Here is a 21094-nt window from a genome sequence, read left to right as displayed (position 1 = left end):
AAAAAAAAAGTTTCCACTTTCTTTGCCATCTAAAACTTCCCCTTTTTTTGTATTTGACATCCCGACCCAAATACCTTAAAATGACCTTAATGTGGGATGGCGTACTTTATCTCTCAACGGCTCATATGGAGTAACCCCTACAGAAACACACACACACACACACACACACACACACACACACACACACACACACACACACACACACACACACACACACACACACACGCACCAACGGGCTGGATATAGTGAACTATGTGTGATTATATTTGGTTGATACACACGTGATGCAACGTGTGATGCTTAAAAGAGACGTCCTTCTGACCTCAGGACCCATCTCTAAGTTGATAATGAGCTGATGTGCTTGAATTTAAAGGCTTATTTAGAAGCGATTAAAAGAAGCCGTATTGTAAAGTCATCGAGCATTGATCATATTGTGATCTGTGCTTAAAGCAGCTCACTCTATTTAATTGTTTCCAGGTTTCATATCTCACACAGTGAGTACAACATCTGCTGCAGTGAGAGCGTGTGGGAAGCTCACCATGATGAAACAGTCACTGTCACAGCTGATAGAAGTCGCAGTCGCACTGATGTGAATAGCATCACATCGCGTAGAGGCGATTTCCTCTGCGTCTGTAGAAAGTGTTTGAAGCACAGAGAGGAGGAACTGGCCTCAGTCGTAAACTGAGATGCTTCAGTTCAGCTCTTATAATTTGTTTTGACCAAGTCACAGCAATAGATGCTTCCGCACTGGATGTTTCTGGTTTTCACTGGAAAAATATAGAGGTGATGCAATGGAGCCAGGAGGAGATGCTGACACTCCCTGCCCTTTTTTACGCTTTTTTTTTTTTTTTTTTTTGTGACTTCTAAATGTCTGGGGATGAGAGAAGCTCTGACCTTCCTGGGTGTGGAGCGAGGTGGAGCTGGCATATTTAGAAGAGTCTGATTGGTTATATTGTGCTCACATCAACACAGTTTTCTCTTCGGCTATGAGATGGGGAACAAAATGTGTCATTGGTCCATTTTGGGTGGGTCACTATATCGTAAAATAGTCTGGCTCATATAAAACCAGAAGTAAATGGAGAAAGATCAAAATGAAATTTGCGCATAAAGTATAATTTTCAATAAAGATAAAAATGCTAATTCATATGTACATATAATAGTTACAAGAAGTTGCTGAGAGACTGGTGCTTTGTTTGATCAAAATTTTTTTAAACCTGTGAGGCACATCGAATTGGACACGGTTCGAAAAATTAAGCTGGTTTTCTGTGAAAATTTTAATTTTAAATTTTAAAATTTTAAATTTCAAAAACATATGAATGAAATCCATATAGTTTTTGAAAAAAATAAAAAGGACCTATACTTTATTGACAGACCTCGTATTTGAATATGGGCAAGGTTGCATAGCGCTCTTGGCTTTCAATAAATTCATAGCATTTGTAAGGCTTCAGTGGTGAATAGATTGGTTGAACTAATAGGTTTAATAAATGGAATAGTTTTGACTGTGCTGAATGTTTGGTCTCCAAAGTAAAGGTCAAACAATGTTGACGACCGTTGGATTCTATGAGATGTGACATATGTTACCCCATAATGTGATAACTAAGCATGACATATGGTGCAAACTATTCCTTTTTATAACCCTATTAACCCCACCAATAATTTGCAAAACTTTTTACCAACATTGAAGCAACTTTAACTTTTGACTCCTGTACAAACGGAAACTGACCTGTGCCACCATTCTTCAGTTTATTTCAGTTTCAATTTAATTTTAATTTATATAGTGCCAAATCACAACAAGGTTGCCTCAAGGCGCTTCACACAAGTAAGGTCTAACCTTACTAACCCCCAGAGCAACAGTGGTAAGGAAAAAATCCCTCTGAGGAAGAAACCTCAAGCAGACCAGACTCAAAGGGGTTACCCTCTGCTTGGGCCATGCTACAGACATAAATTACAGAATGATTCACAAAACGAATATACAGGAAATGTTGCCGGTGCACAGGACGTTTTCTGGAACAGATACCACACCCATCTCTGGATGGAGCCGCACCTCAAACAGAGAGAAAACAAAAAAAGCAGAATTAAGTATCAGAAAGACAAATACAGTGTAATTTGTCAGCATTGAGCAACATAAAAATCAGAAGAATTACTAAGGTGATCACCGGTCACTAGCCCTAAGTTGAGGCCGTGGCACCCTCCATTTCCTAATAAAATGAATTAAAAGAGTAAAAAGCATAGAAACACACTATGCCAGTATGCTAGCCATACAAAAGAGAAAATTAGTGTGTCTTAAGTCTGGACTTGAAAGTCTCTACAGAATCGGACTGTTTTATTGATGCAGGGAGATCATTCCACAGAACAGGGGCATGAAAAGAGAAAGCTCTGTGACCCGCAAACTTTTTATTTACCCTATGGACACTAAGTAGTCCTGCACCTTGAGAACACAAAACGTAGGGTTATTTAGGTCAGCTAGGTAGGGAGGTGCCAGTCTGTGAACAATTTTATAGGCAAGTAGTAGAACCTTAAAATCTGATCTCACTGGGACAGGAAGCCAGTGAAGACATGCCAGAATGGGTGTAATGTAGTCAAACTTTCTCCTTCATGTCAAAACTCTGGCAGCAGCATTTTGAACCAACTGGAGACCCCTAATGCTGGACTGCAGTAAACCAGAAAATAGAATATTGCAGTAGTCCAATCAGTGTGATGTATGACACACGAGCCTAGGCTAAGCATTAACTGGTCAAATTGATGCCAGTGTCTCAGTGGACCAAGAACCATCATATCAGTCTTATCAGAGTTTAAAAGTGGGAAGTTGCTAGACATCCAGCTTCTCACTGATGCAAGGCAATCTTCTAAGGATTTTATGTGGAAGAGATTACCAGCAGTTATCGGCATGTATAACTGAGTATCATCAACATAGCAGTGAAAGGTAACCCCCAAATTCTTGTTGTTTTTACACCATAACACCATAACATTTAGTCACAGACAGTCCAAACTATACCTTTTTGGAAACTTCATGTTCAAACAAATAATGTGGATTCTTTTCAATATGTTTGGAGCATTTTATTCTTCAATTGACCCCTACCTGTCTGCCTATTGAAATTTGAAGTGGCCCGTCCATTTTTTTTCAAAAGATTAATGTCTAAGGAGTATTTGTGCTGAATTTGGTGCTTGCATCACCATTTGAAGGATTCCTCTACAAATATTCTTTTAGCTGCTGCACTAATTGTATTACTGAGTCATCATACTTTTTCCTTTTTTTTTTTTTTAAATTAACCAACCAGAGTTCTAGTTTTTAGAAATCCACCCAAATGCAACTGAGTACAAAACTTTTTAAAGTTAGTCATGGGTGAACTTTTTTGATAAAACAAACAAACAAAAAACCCAAACAACTCCACCACCCCCCAAAACAAACAACCAACCAACCAAAAGCAACAACAACAACAACAAAAAACATTGATTTTCATTGTTTTCTAGCAGAAGCTCATCAGAATCTGGTACAGGACTATGGCGTTGCAAAAAAGCTGTATCCCTAATGCTCATGAGTGTCCCGCAGTTTTATTTGTATTTATGTCTGTACACATATGACACCATACAAACAGTAAAATGGAATGTGCATGTCATTGAAATGCATTCTGTGGCAGTAATAGTAGGTACATACAAGAAATTTATTATAAGACGATTATGACTGGTCCTGAAACATGCATAAGTAAGGGCCCTGTCCCATTGGCGTTTAGGAGGATTTGCGTATGGATTGCGCACAAAATTGGCTCATATTCGCTTAACATCTACAATATGCGTGAAACATGCTTGTATGAGTCGGCTGACACCCGCACACGTCCGCAATTATCCACAGAGGCACGTTTCTCCATTACCAGGATTTTTGAGCTGCACAAAATTTTAGCTGTGGATGACATCTGCCTTACATACTCCATACATACTTTATACATACACAAACATACTCAATCTATGCTCTGTATATTTGCCGTCATCTGCTGATATCCACAACTGATAGGGATTTGCGGCTTGGCAGCGGACTGGGACAGTGTGTAAAATGGATATTTTGCGTGCCCATCATGTCCACATCACGGACTAAAATAAGTTGTAGCGACTGCATACAGATTGGCCACAGATGCATTTTGAGGCCGTCTAAAAAGGTAATTATTTGACTTGTTTACATTGTCAGGCTTGATAAAACAGTTGCGTGTTTTTTCCTTCTTGTCTGCAGCTGTTACAGTATTTATTCCCATGTTTATAACAGATTTAACTTCTTGTTAAATCGTTCAGACGAGGCTGCACTCTGATGCGATCTGCTGACGTCACCACTCGCCCTGTTCACTGCTTCTTTACTCCAATCAACTTGTCCAAGTCCAGCAAAATGCTCCAGAGCCTGTATTGTTGGTGTGAATAGTGATGCCAACGGCCCGAGTGTGCTTCATTTATGACCACAATGCAGATGCCGTGCACGCGCAACACATGCACGATGCATCATAATACACCTGTAATACTGCCGTGATAATCGCAGATGCGTCTGATCCGTTTCCCTCACTACATGCGTTATACAACCATGATTGTTCATCATATATTCACTATATATTATTAATATATCCGTAATTCATACTGGGACATTTGTCATTTTTGGCCAGTTTTGTTGGCGGGCGACAACGAACGCCCGTACTTTGTATACTCATTCATGCGTAATTAATCCTCTCCCCAGTGGGACAGGGCCCTAAGATCTGGCTCTGAGGCTCATTGGTGCTGGTGCTTATTCCTGAATTCTGCAAGATGAAGCAGATGAGCATCTACAACTCCCTCTAGATTGGCTACCATTCCATCGCAGGCTACTTCCCCGGCCAAGGCGGGTACGCATTTACAGCTGTGTGGACTGGAACAATGCAGACTGTGTGTGTTGTCCAAGGAAACAGGTAGCAATGAAATAAGAAATAAGGTTTTTTATGAATGATAGTGCAAATTTCTATGTGTGTGCACAAAGTATGTTTTACGTGTAGTGTTCGAAATGGTTGGCATTACGGTTGGGGTTAGGGTGACAATAACAATAAAAAGAAAAAATTAGAGCACCACGCTCGTGAGTGCAAACCTCTGCCAACACTAGTTTCCAATTCCACAAACTGTTACTTTGGAAAATTTTCAAGGTCAGAGTCCTGTTAGAAGTGACTTTTCATAAGCTAAAATATACAAAACATAGATCAAAAGGGCTTTTCATGTTAAAATAAATATCCGTTAATCCACAATATGGATCACATGTGGATCAGACTTAGTCTGTTCATTGAGAGTGTCAGTTTGGACCTCATTGTCACAAATGAGAGTGATTGAGGCGCTTTTGATTGAGGTATAATGCACAATGTACAGCAAAGGGGCTTTTCAATATTAAATTCAAATGTCCACAAAATCCACAATCCGGATCAGATCCAGATCAAACTTTGTCAGGTGATAGTGAGTGCCAGTCTGCATCTCACTTTCAAATATGATGTGATTGAGGCATGTTTGATTAAGATATAATATAAAATATACATTAAATGGGGTTTTTCAATGTTAAATTAAATGACCACAAAATCTGTAATCTGGATCAGATCCGGATCAAACTTTGTGAGTTGATAAAGGATACCATCCTACATAACACTCTCAAATATGAAAGAAATTTGATTTTTTTGACAGAGTTATAAATTTATGAATATTCTTTCAGTGTTAAAGATAGGGATTTATTCAATTTAACAAGATTTATTTCTGACTTTGCCCTTTGACCTTAAAATTGAGTGAGTTCTTGCCTACTAGGATATGAATCTTCAGTAAAAATGTCATAACGATATCTGAAAAATTGTTCACAAACAGAGAGACAAACAAACAAACAAACGGGTGAAAACATAACCTCCTCCAACGTTATTGGTGGAGGTAATGAGAAGAATGTCCACCTTTTTCTGTGACAAGATTCACCATTTTGTTTTCAATTATGCAATCACAGCATGCCGACTGACATTTACATGGGTTATGTACAACTTTTAGTGCATTTTCATACATTTTACATTTTGAAGATAACCTGTACCTGCTCTGTTGTTCATTGCTCAGAGGTTTGTCTGCACTTGTATTGTTGTATTGTGTTGATTAAAATTGAAATTAGACTGTATAGTGCATCTGGAAAGTATTCACAGCACTTCACTTTTTCCACATTTTGTTATGTTATAGCCTTATTTCAAAATGGATGAAATTAATTATTTTTCCTCAAACTTCTACACACAATACCTCATGAACAAAAGTGTTTTTGAGATTTTTGCAAATTTGCACACACACACACACACACACACACACACACACACACACACACACACACACACACACACACCACACACACACACACACACACACACACACACACACACACACACACACACACACATATATATATACACACACACAACCCTAATTCCAATGAAGTTGGGACATTGTGTAAAATGTAAATAAAAACAATACATTGATTTGCAAATCCTCTTTAACCTATATTTAACTGAATACACCACAAAGACAAGATATTTAATGTTCAAACTGATAAACTTTATTGTTTTTGTGTAAATATTTGCTCATTTTGAAATGGATCCCTGCAACATGTTTCACAAAAGCTGGGACAGTAGTATGTTTACCACTATGTTACATCACCTTTCCTTCTAACAACACTCAATAAGCGTTTGGGAACTGAGGACACTAATTGTTGAAGCTTTGTAGGTGGAATTCTTCCCCATTCTTGCTTGATGTACGACTTCAGTTATTCAACAGTCCGGGGTCTCTGTTGTTGTATTTTGCGCTTCATAATGCGCCACACATTTTCATTGGGTGACAGGTCTGGACTGCAGACAGTCCACTCTAGTACCCACACTCTTTAACTACGAAGCCACACTGTTGTAACACGTGCAGAATGTGGCTTGGCATTGTCTTCCTGAAATAAGCAGGGACGTCCCTGAAAAAGACGTTGCTTGGATGGTAACATGTGTTGCTCCAAAACATGGATGTACCTTTCAGCATTGATGGTGCCATCACAGATGTGTTAGTGCCCATGTCATGGGCACTAACATACCCCCATACCATCACAGATGCTGGCTTTTGAACTTTGCACTGGTACCAATTTGGATGGTCTTTTTCCTCTTTTGTCTGACGGGCATGACATCCAAGATTTCCAAAAACAATTTGAAATGTGGACGCATCAGACCACAGTACACTTTTCCACTTTGCGTTTGTTCATTTCAAATGAGCTCGGGCCCAGAGAAGGAGGTGGTGTCTCTGGATGTTGTTGATGTGTGGCTTTCGCTTTGCATGGTAGAATTTTAACTTGTACTTGTAGATGTAGCAATGAACTGTGTTATCTGACAGTGGTTTTCTGAAGTGTTCCTGAGCCCACACAGTAAGATCCTTTACACAATGATGTTGTTTTTTAATGCAGTGCCGCCTGAGGGATCGAAGGTCACCGGCATTCAGTGTTGGTTTTCAGCCTTGCTGCTTATGTGTAGAAAGTTCCCCAGATTCTCTGAATCTTCTGATTATAATATGGACTGTAGATGAAGGAATCCCTAAATTCCTTGCAATTGAATGTTGAGAAACATTGTTCTTACACTGTTGGACTATTTTTTCATGCAGTTGTTCAGAAAGTGGTGATCCTCGTCCCATCTTTGCTTGTGAATGGCTGAGACTTTTGGGGGTGCTCCTTTTATACCCAGTCATGACACTCACCTGTTTCCAATTAACCTGTTCACCTGTGGAATATTCCAAACAAGTGTTCTTTGAACATTCATCAACTTTCCCAGTCTTTTGTTGCCCCGTCCCAACTTTTTTGAAACGTGTTGCAGGCATCCATTTCAAAATAGGCAAATATTTGCACAAAAACAATGAAGTTTATCAGTTTGAACATTAAATGTCTTGTCGTTGTGGTGTATTCAATTGAATATAAGTCGAAGAGGATTTGCAAATCATTGTATTCTGTTTTATTCACATTTTATAGAACGTCCCAACTTCATTGGAATTGGGGTTGTACTTATTGTGCACGGGATGTGAGACATGGACTAGAGTATATGCAAACTGACTTGCAGTATTTACCTAGTTGTCCTTTGTGTTGTGAACTATCCCTGATTATGGATCTATATGAAGACTTTGGCCCATATCATCTAGGGCAAAGCAGTGCACAGAGTAACACAAGTGTCATTGCTAGTTAGATGCCACTCATTTTCTTGCTCGGCACCCATTGTGCTCATCTGTGCACCCATGGGAATGATGGCCTAAAAATCAGATGTAGACTGGAGCAATCCTGATGCATTGCTGTTTTGTCTAACGTCAAATCCAGTTTACGACCACCTCATTTGCACCATGTGGATGCACATTGGTGCACAACAACAAAGGTCAGATCAAGGTTCTTGTAAGACTGTTCACAGGAAAATTAATTTTGCTAAGTAAAAACAAAATCAGCATACCCTTTTGAACTTTACATTTTGTTCCCAATTTGTTAATGTTCTCATACTGATTTAATAAGGGGAAAGATATCCTATGCTATTTATGCTGTGATAAGAAGAGCTGGCTTCTTCCTCTGGGCATTTTTCATGCTGTACTTTCTGCTGCTTTATGTGGTGCTGCCCCCAGTGGTTAAGAAAAGCTTAACAGAGGCAGTACCAGTGTGCTGAAGTAGAGTATCAAACACTTGAGCAAGGTCCCTGGTTTTTCATGAAATATATGTTTGAAGCTGTAATGTTAACGCACAACTGGAGACCCCTGAGCAGAAAAGAACACAGATAGGAAGTTCAGTTGTATTTGCAACTAAGGTGGCCATTAGCAGTTGACAGCAGGTAGCTGTCATGGTCTGCATTTAATGGGGTAAGAACAACAAATGTCTGGTACACAGATTATCTGTTCAACAAGCAATGGGAGAATCAAATAACATTATCTGAGGGTCATTAAACAGTAATCAAACATACCATGGAGGAAGTCCATTGAACAGGAGACTAAGCTCGTAAGATACAGGAAGACAATGGGAGTCACCAACTTAGAGACCAAATACTAAAAGACAGGATGCAACAAAGCTGATTTAAAAATGAGACAATCTGACACTCAAGTGAAGGAATTGCAGTCGTTAAATATTGTGTAATCCAATTAATCTGGGACTAAGAATGTACATGGACCTAGAAACCAGGTGCCCAGAAAGTATAGCCACCGGCATGCGCTATGAGTTGGACCATCAAAAATAAAAGCATGAGAAGAATAACAATACAGGGGAGATATCACTGGGAGACTAACAATGTGGATTACACACGGAGTACAAACTAGAGATCAACTACAAATATAACGCATAAGACATAACAATACAAGGGACGGCAACAACGAGATCATAACGAACCTTGACAGAAGGTAAGCAGTGCTACTTTCTGCTAATTCTAATTTACCATGGAAAGTGAATGCCTACATTAAGGGCCCCTTTGCACATAGTGCGAATACGTATAACTCAGGGAGACTCGTGGTAGAGCTCGTATGAGCGCACCGCGAAACATTGCACTGATAGGCAGGCATGCACGATGCCGGTGCGATGGTTCATGCACGCAATGATGTCTTTCAAGCAGGAATACAGTGTGTGCTGCTGCAGCTGCTTGCACTGTGCTCCACGTTGAGGAGGTGCACCATATTGAGCTGCTGATGTGGAGGAAAAAAAAAACAGCTGTATAATTAGTGAATATGACTGGGTTGATATAAATAAAAGGGGATGCCATACAGAAGCCTGCCATACAGAAGCCTGTGGTTAAATAAAAAGAAAAAAATGCCACAGGATTCGGACCCACACACCCTGATTACCAGATGGAAACTTTACGACTGCACTACAATCACTGTCTTGTAACAGGGGCGTGAAATGGCTAAAATCAACAAACAGATAAATGTATTTTCTATAAAAAGAAAAAAAAGCACTGTGATAACTGACCAAACAGCATTTGGTAAGGCATATTTCTGCTGATACGTGACTGAAAGTGGCGTAGTTTGTCATACTGTTCGGTTGTCCTGCTCCTGCGGGTGTGCTGCTTATAGCCCTCACAGCCCGACACGTGTGTCCTGTCAGACGTGAATTCAGATCACCTGTTGCGTGTCCAAATGGACTGCCGCTCCGTTTTATGTTTTTGTGTATTTATGTATTTCCACACAAACACACACATGCGCGTGTCCGTCAAAACACGGGGCGCATGCTGCAGCTGGGATGTCTAAACAGCTGTGGGCAGCCAGCCATGCCCCCTGTCCTGTCAGCACACAGACCCCACACAGACACACAGAGAGATGCCTGGCTGCGGGATTGGGGGCGAACCACATGTACACATGTATTGGGGGGAGCTGGGGGAGCACACAAAACAGACACGTGTTGTGGGGGGAGGTGACACTGGCACGCCACATCTACACTCGGCAACTCCACAGTCGTGGGGCACTTAGACAAATTTCACTGCCAGCTCGACAGTGATCTTCTGCTGACCGTTTTCATGCTAATAGTGCAAATGGCCACACATTTTCTAAGTGCCAAACGAGCGGTGTTAAATGTTTGTGTGTCACCTGGAATTTGGCCAACACCTGTCACGAGAGGGCTCGATGGGCTCTGTTGTAGCAACAGTGGTATGAGGCAGCTACACGTTTTGCACATGATTCCTGCTTCATGCGCAAATCAACCAAATTCGCCCTATGTGTGAATGGGCCCTAAGGAAAGATTTTTAGCCTATTGCATTGTATTGGAACACCTCAAGTCACATCAAATTGAATTGTACCATAATAAAAAGTATCTTTCTCCTATTGTATCGTAGCCCATGTGTCTACATACACAATGTATCTCTTTATGAGCGATAGAGGTGCACCACTAATAAATCAGATATGTTGATAAATCTGAACACCATCCTACTGATTTTTAATATTCTGTACTGTAACATTATAAAATTCATTCATTCATCTTCTACTGCTTAGTCCAATTAAGGGTCACAGGGGGCTGGAGCCTATCCCAGCAGTCATAGAGCGCGAGGCAGGGTACACCCAGGACAGGATGCCAGTCTGTCGCAGGGCCACAAATAGACGAACAAACACAGACACACCCACACACACACCTACAAACAATTTTAAAGATCCCAATCCACCTAACCCGCATGTCTTTAGATGTGGGAGGAAACCGGAGCACCCGGAGGAAATCCACGCAAACATGGGGAGAACATGCAAACTCCACACAGAAAGGCCACGGGAATTGAACCCATGACCTTCTCGCTGTGAGGCAACAGTGCTAACCACCAAGCCACCGTGCTGCCCAACATTATAAAATTAATTTATGAATTACATTGACATTTGTGGAGATATGGCCCTGGGACAAGTATGAAAATGAACAAATATATTGTAAATCTTATTGAAAACTTTTTTCTTTGATCATGGCTTTTAATGCGTTACCTGTGATGTCACAAAAAGTCTGATGGTGACAAAAGCCAGAATTGTGACTGTGTTCTCCTGGTTGGCAGAGGGAATCATTGTTGGCATGACAGAGGCACGCACTCTTGGTGCAACTTGTCGTTGTTTTCCATTCGGCTGCTCCCGATTCATTCGGGGTCGCCACAATGGATATAGCCAGACCCGCATTGGTATTTGGCACAAGTTTTATGCCGGATGTCCTTCCTGATGCAACTCCAGTTTTACCTGGAGAAACACACACAGCCGCTGGTGTTCCAAAGAGGCCTCCCATCCAAGTACTAACCAGGTCCTGCACTGCTTCACTTCTGAGATCTGACAGGATCAGGCTGACACAGAGCAGATCAGCTGCCTTTTGGTGCAACTTGTAGATTCTAGAGTTTGTGGTTCAACAGAACAACACACAGGTCTGTGTTGCAGAGTGCATTTAATGTATGTGATGATCTTGTTGCAGAAAAAAGTCTCCCACACAAGTACAGTAAGTCCCACTGTTGTTTTTACTCACGTGATATAAAGGACCACAAAACAACGATATCAAAGACTGCACTGTAGTTTGTATATTTTGCAGAGTGCAAGACAAATTTGATCTTGGCATGCTTCTATTTTATGTAAGCATAGTGGTTACACAGCCCGCTTGTTGCGTTCAGCGTGCACGTCTCGACAAACAGACTCTACACTCCCTTTGCTGTGGCACAAAAACCTCCCAGTCGAGACAGGAACCGACTCCCTGGAGAGGACATAATCATTATACCGCATATTGCGCTCAGAAGCAGAGAAGGGAGCGCATTTGTTGGTTTTTGTCGTTTCGCGGCGTCAGAAGTGGTCACGGCATGTCTCTGACTTTGCGGCTGCAGAAAAGAAAAAAAAGAAAAAAAAATCAGGAGCTTTGATGATAACAGGGATTTATTTAGGGAAACTAGAAGCCATGAAGTCTATTAGGTCTTAAGTATAATTTACATGTGATGGTTTTAAAAGGGTTTTTTCGGTTGACCTCAGCACAGTGCCTGTCAGAAGAATATCCGCTCATCAGTCACTGCATATTTACAGAGAAAAAACTGTTTGTAAATATGCAATTACTGCTCAGTTTTTCTGAAAATGGAGCTGTGCATGTGATGCAAAACCGCTGTGAAGAAAAATGACTGTAGATTGATTACATGTATGACTCCACTTGAACTTAGCTGAAAACATGCACACTCGTGCTTGTATTTATGTCCGAATGATCTTCCCCTGTCTCTTCCGTGTGTCCCACAGTGGAGTATGACAGAGAGCTCTCACCGCAGAGACTTCACCACAAGGAGTTCAAGTTCAACCTCTCGCAGATCCCTGAGGGCGAGGCCGTCACCGCAGCCGAGCTCCGCCTCTATAAGGAGTGTGTGAGCCGTGCCTTTCGTAATGAAACTTTTCTGCTCAGAGTCTACCAGGTGGTCAAAGAGCATCCTGACAGGTAATCTACACACTCAAACAACTGTTTCTGCACTCAGCAAACCACTTTTGTAGCCCAATTTTCCCCCTAAATAAAGCCCTTGTTACCACAAACACAATTTTCTACCAACATCACCGCAACTGTCAAATCGTGGTTTGTCCTGGAGATAGTCTTGCTGAGTCTTGGGCACTCTTGATATGTCATGGTGATAGAAAATATGACAATTTTAAGCTGTCTTAAAAGGTCATGAACTGTTGCAGAATTTTTACAAATTCAAAAAAAACTTGCTTTATCTTCCTGCCAACTTGAAGGCATTCCTGGACATTCTTGGAGAAGTCCAGGTTCTCCAGCAATTGTCATGCTACTTTTACACCAAATCATGTGGTAGGTTCAACTTATTCAGTCTTACAAGAGTCTTGCAGGAGTCTTTATTGGTGTCTTATACAGTCTTAGTACATAGAGTCTTGTTACCAGTCTTCATGGTGTCTTATACAGTCGTAATGGAGTCTTGTTAGAGTTTGAATGTATCTCAGTCTTAAAAACAATTAATGGATATATGGCAGTATTATGCATTAATTCATCACTGTTATTTTCACTGGCTTTATTAACAAAATATTTCTGGCCTGACAGAGGTTGTCTTACGTAATATATAATGTTATATAATATTGGAGAGGAAACACTGATGTCTTATACAATCATACTGGAGTCTTGACAGTGTCTTGATGTTGTAGTTAATAACAGAGGTCCTTGGTTCAGAATTGTCTTCTACATTGTAATAAAGTCAGTGGATTTTTATACAGGATGTGGTCTAGATTAATCATAACACCTTTGACATGGTGTATTTGTGGAGTCATGGTCTAAATTGTGCACTTGTAGGTGGGAACATAGTTTAACAATAACATTTAGCCATCATTTAATTAATTAAACTCAGACTGAATTGATGATTATAGTTCTACCATTATATCCCAGAATGTTTGCTGTAAATTTCTTCTGCATAATCCTTTCAACATTTCCATGCCTTGCAAGAGGTTTTAGGCACAGTTCAACTACCTAAAATGTTTGTGAATAATGAAAACCTGCTAAATTAATAATATCTTACAATAACTATATACCTACATGTGATTTCTCTGTTTTTTAAATATTAATAAATTTCCAAAAATCATAAAATCCTTTATCGCATTGTCATTATGGGGTATTGTGTAAGGGAAAAAAATTCATCCATTTTGGAATAAAAATTGTGGAAAAAGTGAAGCACTGTGAATACTTTCTGGATGCACTGTAAATCAATGAATATGTGACTACGTTTCACCTTTAAAAATCTATAAATTATTTTCAGTAATTTTTTTACATAAATACACAGCTTTTTAAGTGGCTCCATGCAATTCATAAGAAAACTGGGTTATATTTAATCAGGTGTTAAAAATCATTTTATTATTGAGTGATTATTGACAACAGTTATGGTGTGGTTGTGTTTTTGTCTTGGCAAAATAAAATCAATCAATCAGTCAATCGCCTTTGTGTTGTCATGTACAGGGTACCACAACCTAAAAATGAAATTATTAATATTTTTAAATTCAAAATGGAATTTTGGTTTCTTTAATGAGCTGGAAATAAAACCTTTCCTTATTTCTTTAAACCTTTCTTATTTTTAGTAGAATGGAAGCTGGGAGGGTGGTGTGGAGGGCTGATTATACACAGAATGATGTGAATCAGTCTATAGAGAGCATAAATCATTTCTACATTATGTGTCATCATTATAATTTAAAAAGTAATTATTTTAAAATTTTAATGTCAAATTTCAGTTTTTATTATCATATCAGATTCAAAGTCGAAATATGTGTCATATATATATATATATATATATATATATATATATATATATATACTGTCACAGGTTCTAACTGGAGATTTGGAGTTTTCCCCTCATAGTTCTGAATTAGAAAGATGAATTAGAGCTTTTAATCTAATTTTCACACCATTCTATTTGTATCATGTCAGTTGTCAGTGTTATAAACAAGCTTACACAGAATATAAATGTTTGGACAGTTGTAATGTCATTTTCTGTCGACACACTGGCGAAAACCTTTTTTCAACACTGTATCAAATTCTATGCTGTCTAAAACTCGTTCACAGCGATGTACTGGATTGTATTGGAAACACTGGCGTCTTCAGTGGAATTTTAAATGTAGTTCTGTGGGTTTGAACATTGCTTGACCATAAAATGTGCACACGTAATGATGCACGTACACGCGAGTCAATTCGGGCTGCAGAAGAATTGCACAGTGGACATTAAATGGAGCTTTGCTCTGAACAGCGAGTGTGTTCAGTTGGTGTTTCAGGAAACAACAAGTTTTCTCTCTCTCTCTGTGCTTTTCTCTCCGTGATTCTCCACGGCACAGACTCTGGCTTCCTGGCATGTTTATAAAATAAGATCAAGCATAACCGTGACGTACAGAAATAGCACAGCTCTAAAATCCTCCCGTTCCCAGAATGAGCACAGCTAATACATGCCAAACATTTGCATTGCGTCAGCAGGGGCAGATAAATATCCTGTAAGGTTTGTCAATGCTGGCTGTGTTTTATCAGACCTGCCCAGTGATGTGGAGCTACATTGAGTTTTACTTTATTCATAGTTTGACTAAGAGATATGAAGAAGTATCATCTGTGTATTTATTATTTACCACACAATTAAGTATACAGGCATATATGTTACAATGCTACAATTTCATTGAAAATCATGAAGATGCAGGAAGATGTTTCGTTTTTGGTCTTCAACACCAAATGTTCCCAGACTGCTGGTAGTCTCACGCTGATGCTGATCATATCAGGGCCCGTGGATTTAAAACTTTAAGAACCAAAACTATAGATAACAAAGTATATTTTCTATCCGTCTCAAGGTTTCAACGGGTATCAAGAGCTATTTGTTCTCTGCGTTCCTTTAAACTCTCAGTGGGCGGTTTGTGGCCTCCAGTCTTTTGTTTATAGAGATTAATGTGCTATATGCAGTGCCTGGCAACAGCATCTGGATTTTTTTATTGTGCTATGAGTACTTTATACAATAATAATTATAAAACTCACTATGCTACTTAATCTCAATGTGGAAACCCATCTCTAGATGGTGCAAATTAAATAAAAATATGAAATTCAAAAATAGTAAGCCACGTAATATGTCTTAATGCTCATTTAAATCGATCATTAATAGATATAAACAGCACTGTACTTTATGATAAATCTGTCTGTAAAAATAGGTCATCAAAAACTGAGTGACTGTGCAGGAAGGAAGCAAGTGAGGGAAGCCACCAAGACAGCATTGGTCTGCTGCTTCACCTGTTACAGCTTCATGGTGGAGTAGAACAGAGGATGGTTTTGTTAAAAAGTAGACATAAGGAGTCTCACTGAGATTTTGCCAGAAGGTGAAATGTCATAACAATTAATCAGTTCTGCCTGACCACAAATACCATAAATATCACACAAAAAAGAAGTTGAGCAGGAGTGTAAGACAAAGCGCAAATCAGTTAATTAAAGCTTTAATAAATTATTTAAGTGACTTCTTCCATTGTACCTTTAACAAACATGCACTTTGTAATCACCAATCAGCAGGAAGCCAGTTAACTTTCTCATGCCCCTCCTTTCTGTTAAACATCTTCTTTTTTACTCTAAGCTGTAATGACAGACTCCTTAATTACCTCAGCACCCTTTGTACTGTTTATATATTTGGGGCAGCTTGAACTGACAGCATGCAAGGAATGCATGCAATCAGTAAGTCCCTGTGGCTGCTCCCTTGTTCTCACTCAGGGTCACCAAAGTAGAGCCCAGGTGGATTTGTATATTGATTTGGCACAAGTTTTACACCGGATGCCCTTCCTGATGCAACTCCACATTACATGGAGAAAGGTGGCAGGGGTGGAGTTTGAATGAGGAAATTTCCGCACTGAAATCAAACACCCTAACCACTTGGTGACCACCCCTGTTTCAAGGAATGCACGAAATTACAGTGCTAAAAATGAGGCGTGCCTTACATTGTAGGACAAATAAGGTTTCCGGAAACATGTTGTTGGTATTGTACTTGTAATGCTTTAAGAGCATCCTTGTTCACTCAAATGCTAAAAATTCTAAAATTGTGAAGTATTGATTATAAAAAGAATACAATATTTATTCAGTATTAAACGTATAGTGCCACTGTTTTGTTTATTTTTTTTTGGTTTACGTCATAAAAAGAATTTTCATTGGCACCACTATAATTTTATTACTTAGTATTTAGATAGGGGATTCATAATATGATATTGCTGATATGATCAAAATTCATACTGTCTGAAAGCAATTTAGAATTTCAACCCCTGAGGGGCAGAAATTTGAGGGATCAGATGCTATGACCAACTTTTGGTAGATTTGAAAGTGATTTACAAGAAATGGATGTTAATGTAAGATGGATCACAGGTAAATCTCACAAATGTGCACACGCATTTCCTGCTGTAGTTAGTCTGCATGACGTCAATGAAGGAAAAGACAATATTCACTATAGAATTTCCTCCCAAATAAACATGTTCTCTTCATTAAAATGAGCTGTAATTTTGCAACATGTTACAAAAATAATCCTACATTATAATACTTGGATTTCGGTAGTAGAAACTAATTTTCTCAGTTTTGTGAAATTTGAAAGGCCCTATAGCTTTAATATTGATAGGTTGGGTACTGTTGTTTCTAAAGCTTGGGGAAAAGCCACCGCCTGGTCATTTTTTTTATGTTTTTGGTTTATTTTCTAAACCAATGCCAAAGGTGTGTTTTTGTAAATTATGTTTGCATTTTTTTTTTTCTTTCTCATTTGTTTTACCTTATGGGCTTTGCAAAACACAATAATAAATCCAGCCAACCAACCAACCAAATAACTCTTTTTTGTCCAAATTTGTCAAAAACCACTCTGAAGCAGCTGCACATGGTTTGGAATTCCTCCTTTCTCTTATATTTCAAACCACTGCATCCCTTTGTCCAAATGGCTAACATGTGCCATTTTGGTTATCATGCACTGTGTGACACAGTAGCCGTGTCCCAATTCAGCGGCTGCATGCATCTAAGGCTGTATTTGTTGGCTGCATACATCATAAGTGGCTTGACCTGGCTGTCCCATTTTTGAAGGCTCCTTGGAATGCGGCCCACGTGTGCAGCGTTCTCTTCTCAGAAATTTAAGGATACAACAGGTGTATCCTTCACGGCCCAAAAAATCCCATGAGTCAACACGCAATTTTTTTTAAAGACAGGACTAAAACAAAAGGACCCTTTCTTTGTCCTCTTGTACATTTATAAATAAGTACTGAAAAATGATGACTATACTCAGGGTTACACCCACTACACTAGCAAATATTGTGTTCAGTGTTGCTGTGAAACCCAAATTTGACCTTTCAGCAGTTTAAAAGATGAACGCTTGTGAAAAGAGCAGGCAGCAGGGAGGGACACTCGCCCACATTTTTATTAACTGTCACTGACAAGGCTTGCAAGAGATTTATTTTAGGAAATAACAACAGTCAAACCCTTGACTTTAGTATTCCAGTTCATTTGAGCAGTCAGTCAATAAGAAGCTTTACAGTCAGTCGTCCTACTCTGTGACCACGAGGCAGAAATATCAGTGTAAAGTCCCACGCTGTGACAGATGGGTAAACTTGCAGTTGGGTGGAAACAAGAAATCCAGGCTCTTACGGAAGCCTTCAGCAACGGTAATGGCCAATAAAAGAGAGGCTGCTGCCACCGCTGCATGACTGAAGGCGGATTCTCCGAACACCTGGACGATTGCGAGTCTTTCATGTGAATGTGAGAGGAGGGTCCGACAGACTGGACGCTGTGTTATTACCGCGGTGACGGCACAGAGGGAGGACAGGTCTCTTATCAGTCTTTTCCTTACATTTCAAGTGCCTCTTTTCATTAAATACTCTTCACTTTTAAGGTGTAGCTGTTTTTCTTTCGGTTTTGATGCCTTCTTTCAGAGATAGTTCTGTCTTGAAAGCTGATTTCATTCACACAAAATTTAGTAAATGATATTAACATGCATGTAGCCTGATACTGAGACCTTAATTCCTTCCTTTTCTCTGTCCCTCAGAGAGGTAGAGCGTATGGTCAAACCTAGTGTTTTTCAGCTCTTTCCTTTGAGAGCTGCTCTCCATCTTTCTGTCATTTTGTCATGATAATGTTATCCTGATGCAAACCAAACCATTTATTGTACTGGAATTTTATTATTTAGTTGTTTTTAATTGATAGACAGGCTCGGCTGTGCTGGAATACATGAAATGGAGTTATGTAATAAAGGTACAAATAAGTAACTACATTGCATTATGCATGCATAGTTTTGCAGGTTTGCAGGCACCTTGGCTAAAAATTTTCACGCTCAGTTTTCACCAATTCCACATATTTCATAATACCAAAAAAATACATGTGTTAAACCATTTAGAATGTCTAACGTCTAAAGCATTTCGATATAGTCTTATTTTTAAAAAATTATTAGAAAGTCAGATTTTTAGAAGGTCAAAGTTTTACAAACAGCAAGTCAACTGCCTCCTAAAACAGCATGAAAGATGTCAGAAGAATCCAGAAATTGGATTAATGCATTTTAAAAGCTTCTGAATGACAAATTAGAATAATCAGGAGTTAACTGGGGAACCTTTGGCTGTATTTACATTTTCCTCGGAAGTCGTAAATCACGACTTCACACCCAAGGTAAATGTGTTCTATTTTGCACACAACACCGGAAATTGGGAAATAAGCTGGACACCTCCAGAATTTTGGAGTACAGAGAGCTACAAATACATGTGGTACAACTAAGAGACCTCATGGAAGAGGACAGATGGCGCAGAAGTAATAGTGTTTTTGTTTACTGCTCTGTTTGTAGCCAGTCGTTGTTTGCAACATCTACTGGGTTAGTCAATATTAGTGCCATCAGTTGATAACACATTTTCATCCATAAAAATACTGTAGCAATTTGTCACAAGTTGCACAGTACTGTGTGCACAATTTTTTTAAACTGGACACAACAAAAAGACAGAAGTGTTTAAAACAGTAAAACCCCTGTCACACATAGCAAGGGTTGGACATTATTATACGTGGCATGGGCAGGTCATACTGGCAGGCATGCTGTGCCAGATCCATCTCAAGGTTCCCTTGTATGTGCTCAAATCGTTTCGGATCCTGTTTTGCCGCCATTGGAATATGTAAATTGCGGTCAGATGGTCCTCAGACTGCACATAGACTGCCATAGGATAGGTGTTCCATTTTAACCGCGCCCAGAGAGTTTTGAACATGTACATCACACTCGGGGCCGCTGGCCAAATTTTGACCAACTGTGTCAACTTCCACAGATGGCTGTCAGAATGTTTTAAAACTGAAATCTGACACTTTTCGGATGTGCGCCAATTCATAATTCTGACACCATTTTGCGTGATTCCAGCTATGTGTGACAGGGGTATAAAAAATTTGAGCTTTAACGACTGTTGATAATCAGAGCAGCTATCTTTATAATTCAGGGTATGTGGAGTTTGAAGGAGTTGATGAGTCGAAATTCCAACTTCAGAAGGTATAGCTCTGAAATTCCAACCTCCAAGTACAACCAAAATGTGTCATAAGGGCCTACATTTAGAACCAGTTCCTTCCAAACCTAAATGATTTAGAAAAGTTATCTGGAACAACATTTTGGATGTATAAAAGTCAGGTGAAGCTTGGGAACACAGATTTTACATCATTGAGCTTGGAAACCTGAATGAATATCCACAAACTAAGGAACATCCCAATGGTCCAACAATACAGAACCTCAAGATCATAACTGCGGAACTTTTAACAATAAATTTTAAATTACTGACTTGCGGATACGCCTCTGCCATAAAAGTCTCTTTTTACTACTGTTGACCACCATTTAGAGAGTATTGTACAGCAACTGTGGAGGGAAAGGGTTTTGTATACCCTGTTAGGAGTGCTACAATTCAAAAGAAACAAAATCTCACAACTTCACAGTTTTCAGTTGTTATTACACTTTGTGTCTCAGCCAGTTTGACTTGAACAATACAACCTTGTCTTGGGCTTTGTTGTGATTGTTATCTGGACCGATGCTGTGATTATCTTGAATTTTGGAGCTCAGAACTTCAGGCTTCAGTACAGCAAAAGTCAGCGCAGCCAGAGTAGTCACCCTTGAAGTTGAATTTCTGAGTCGGAAAATTAGGCTTGCTTTCTGAACCATGTTATGTT

General features: G+C 39.4%; 1 protein-coding gene and 1 long non-coding RNA gene across 2 annotated transcripts in view; one reads left to right on the top strand and one right to left on the bottom strand.

The window, feature by feature from the left end:
• The window catches only part of bmp6 (bone morphogenetic protein 6), a 206159-nt gene that overhangs the window by 98780 nt on the left and 86285 nt on the right, over nucleotides 1-21094 (top strand). Inside the window, exon 2 of the mRNA XM_034171072.1 lies at nucleotides 12703-12895. Coding sequence (XP_034026963.1) covers nucleotides 12703-12895 — 193 coding nt within the window. The remainder of the gene's footprint in view (nucleotides 1-12702; nucleotides 12896-21094) is intronic.
• Nucleotides 1520-11954, bottom strand: LOC117511132. The gene is made up of 3 exons (XR_004560894.1): nucleotides 11941-11954; nucleotides 11758-11759; nucleotides 1520-1736 (listed from the first exon to the last, which is right to left on the bottom strand). It is a non-coding gene; the product is annotated as an uncharacterized LOC117511132 (long non-coding RNA).

The sequence above is a fragment of the Thalassophryne amazonica genome, chromosome 1 (genome assembly GCF_902500255.1).
Source record: "Thalassophryne amazonica chromosome 1, fThaAma1.1, whole genome shotgun sequence".
Lineage (NCBI taxonomy): Eukaryota > Metazoa > Chordata > Actinopteri > Batrachoidiformes > Batrachoididae > Thalassophryne > Thalassophryne amazonica.
Note: the sequence above shows the minus strand (reverse complement) of the source record. Positions and strands in the feature narration are given on the sequence as shown.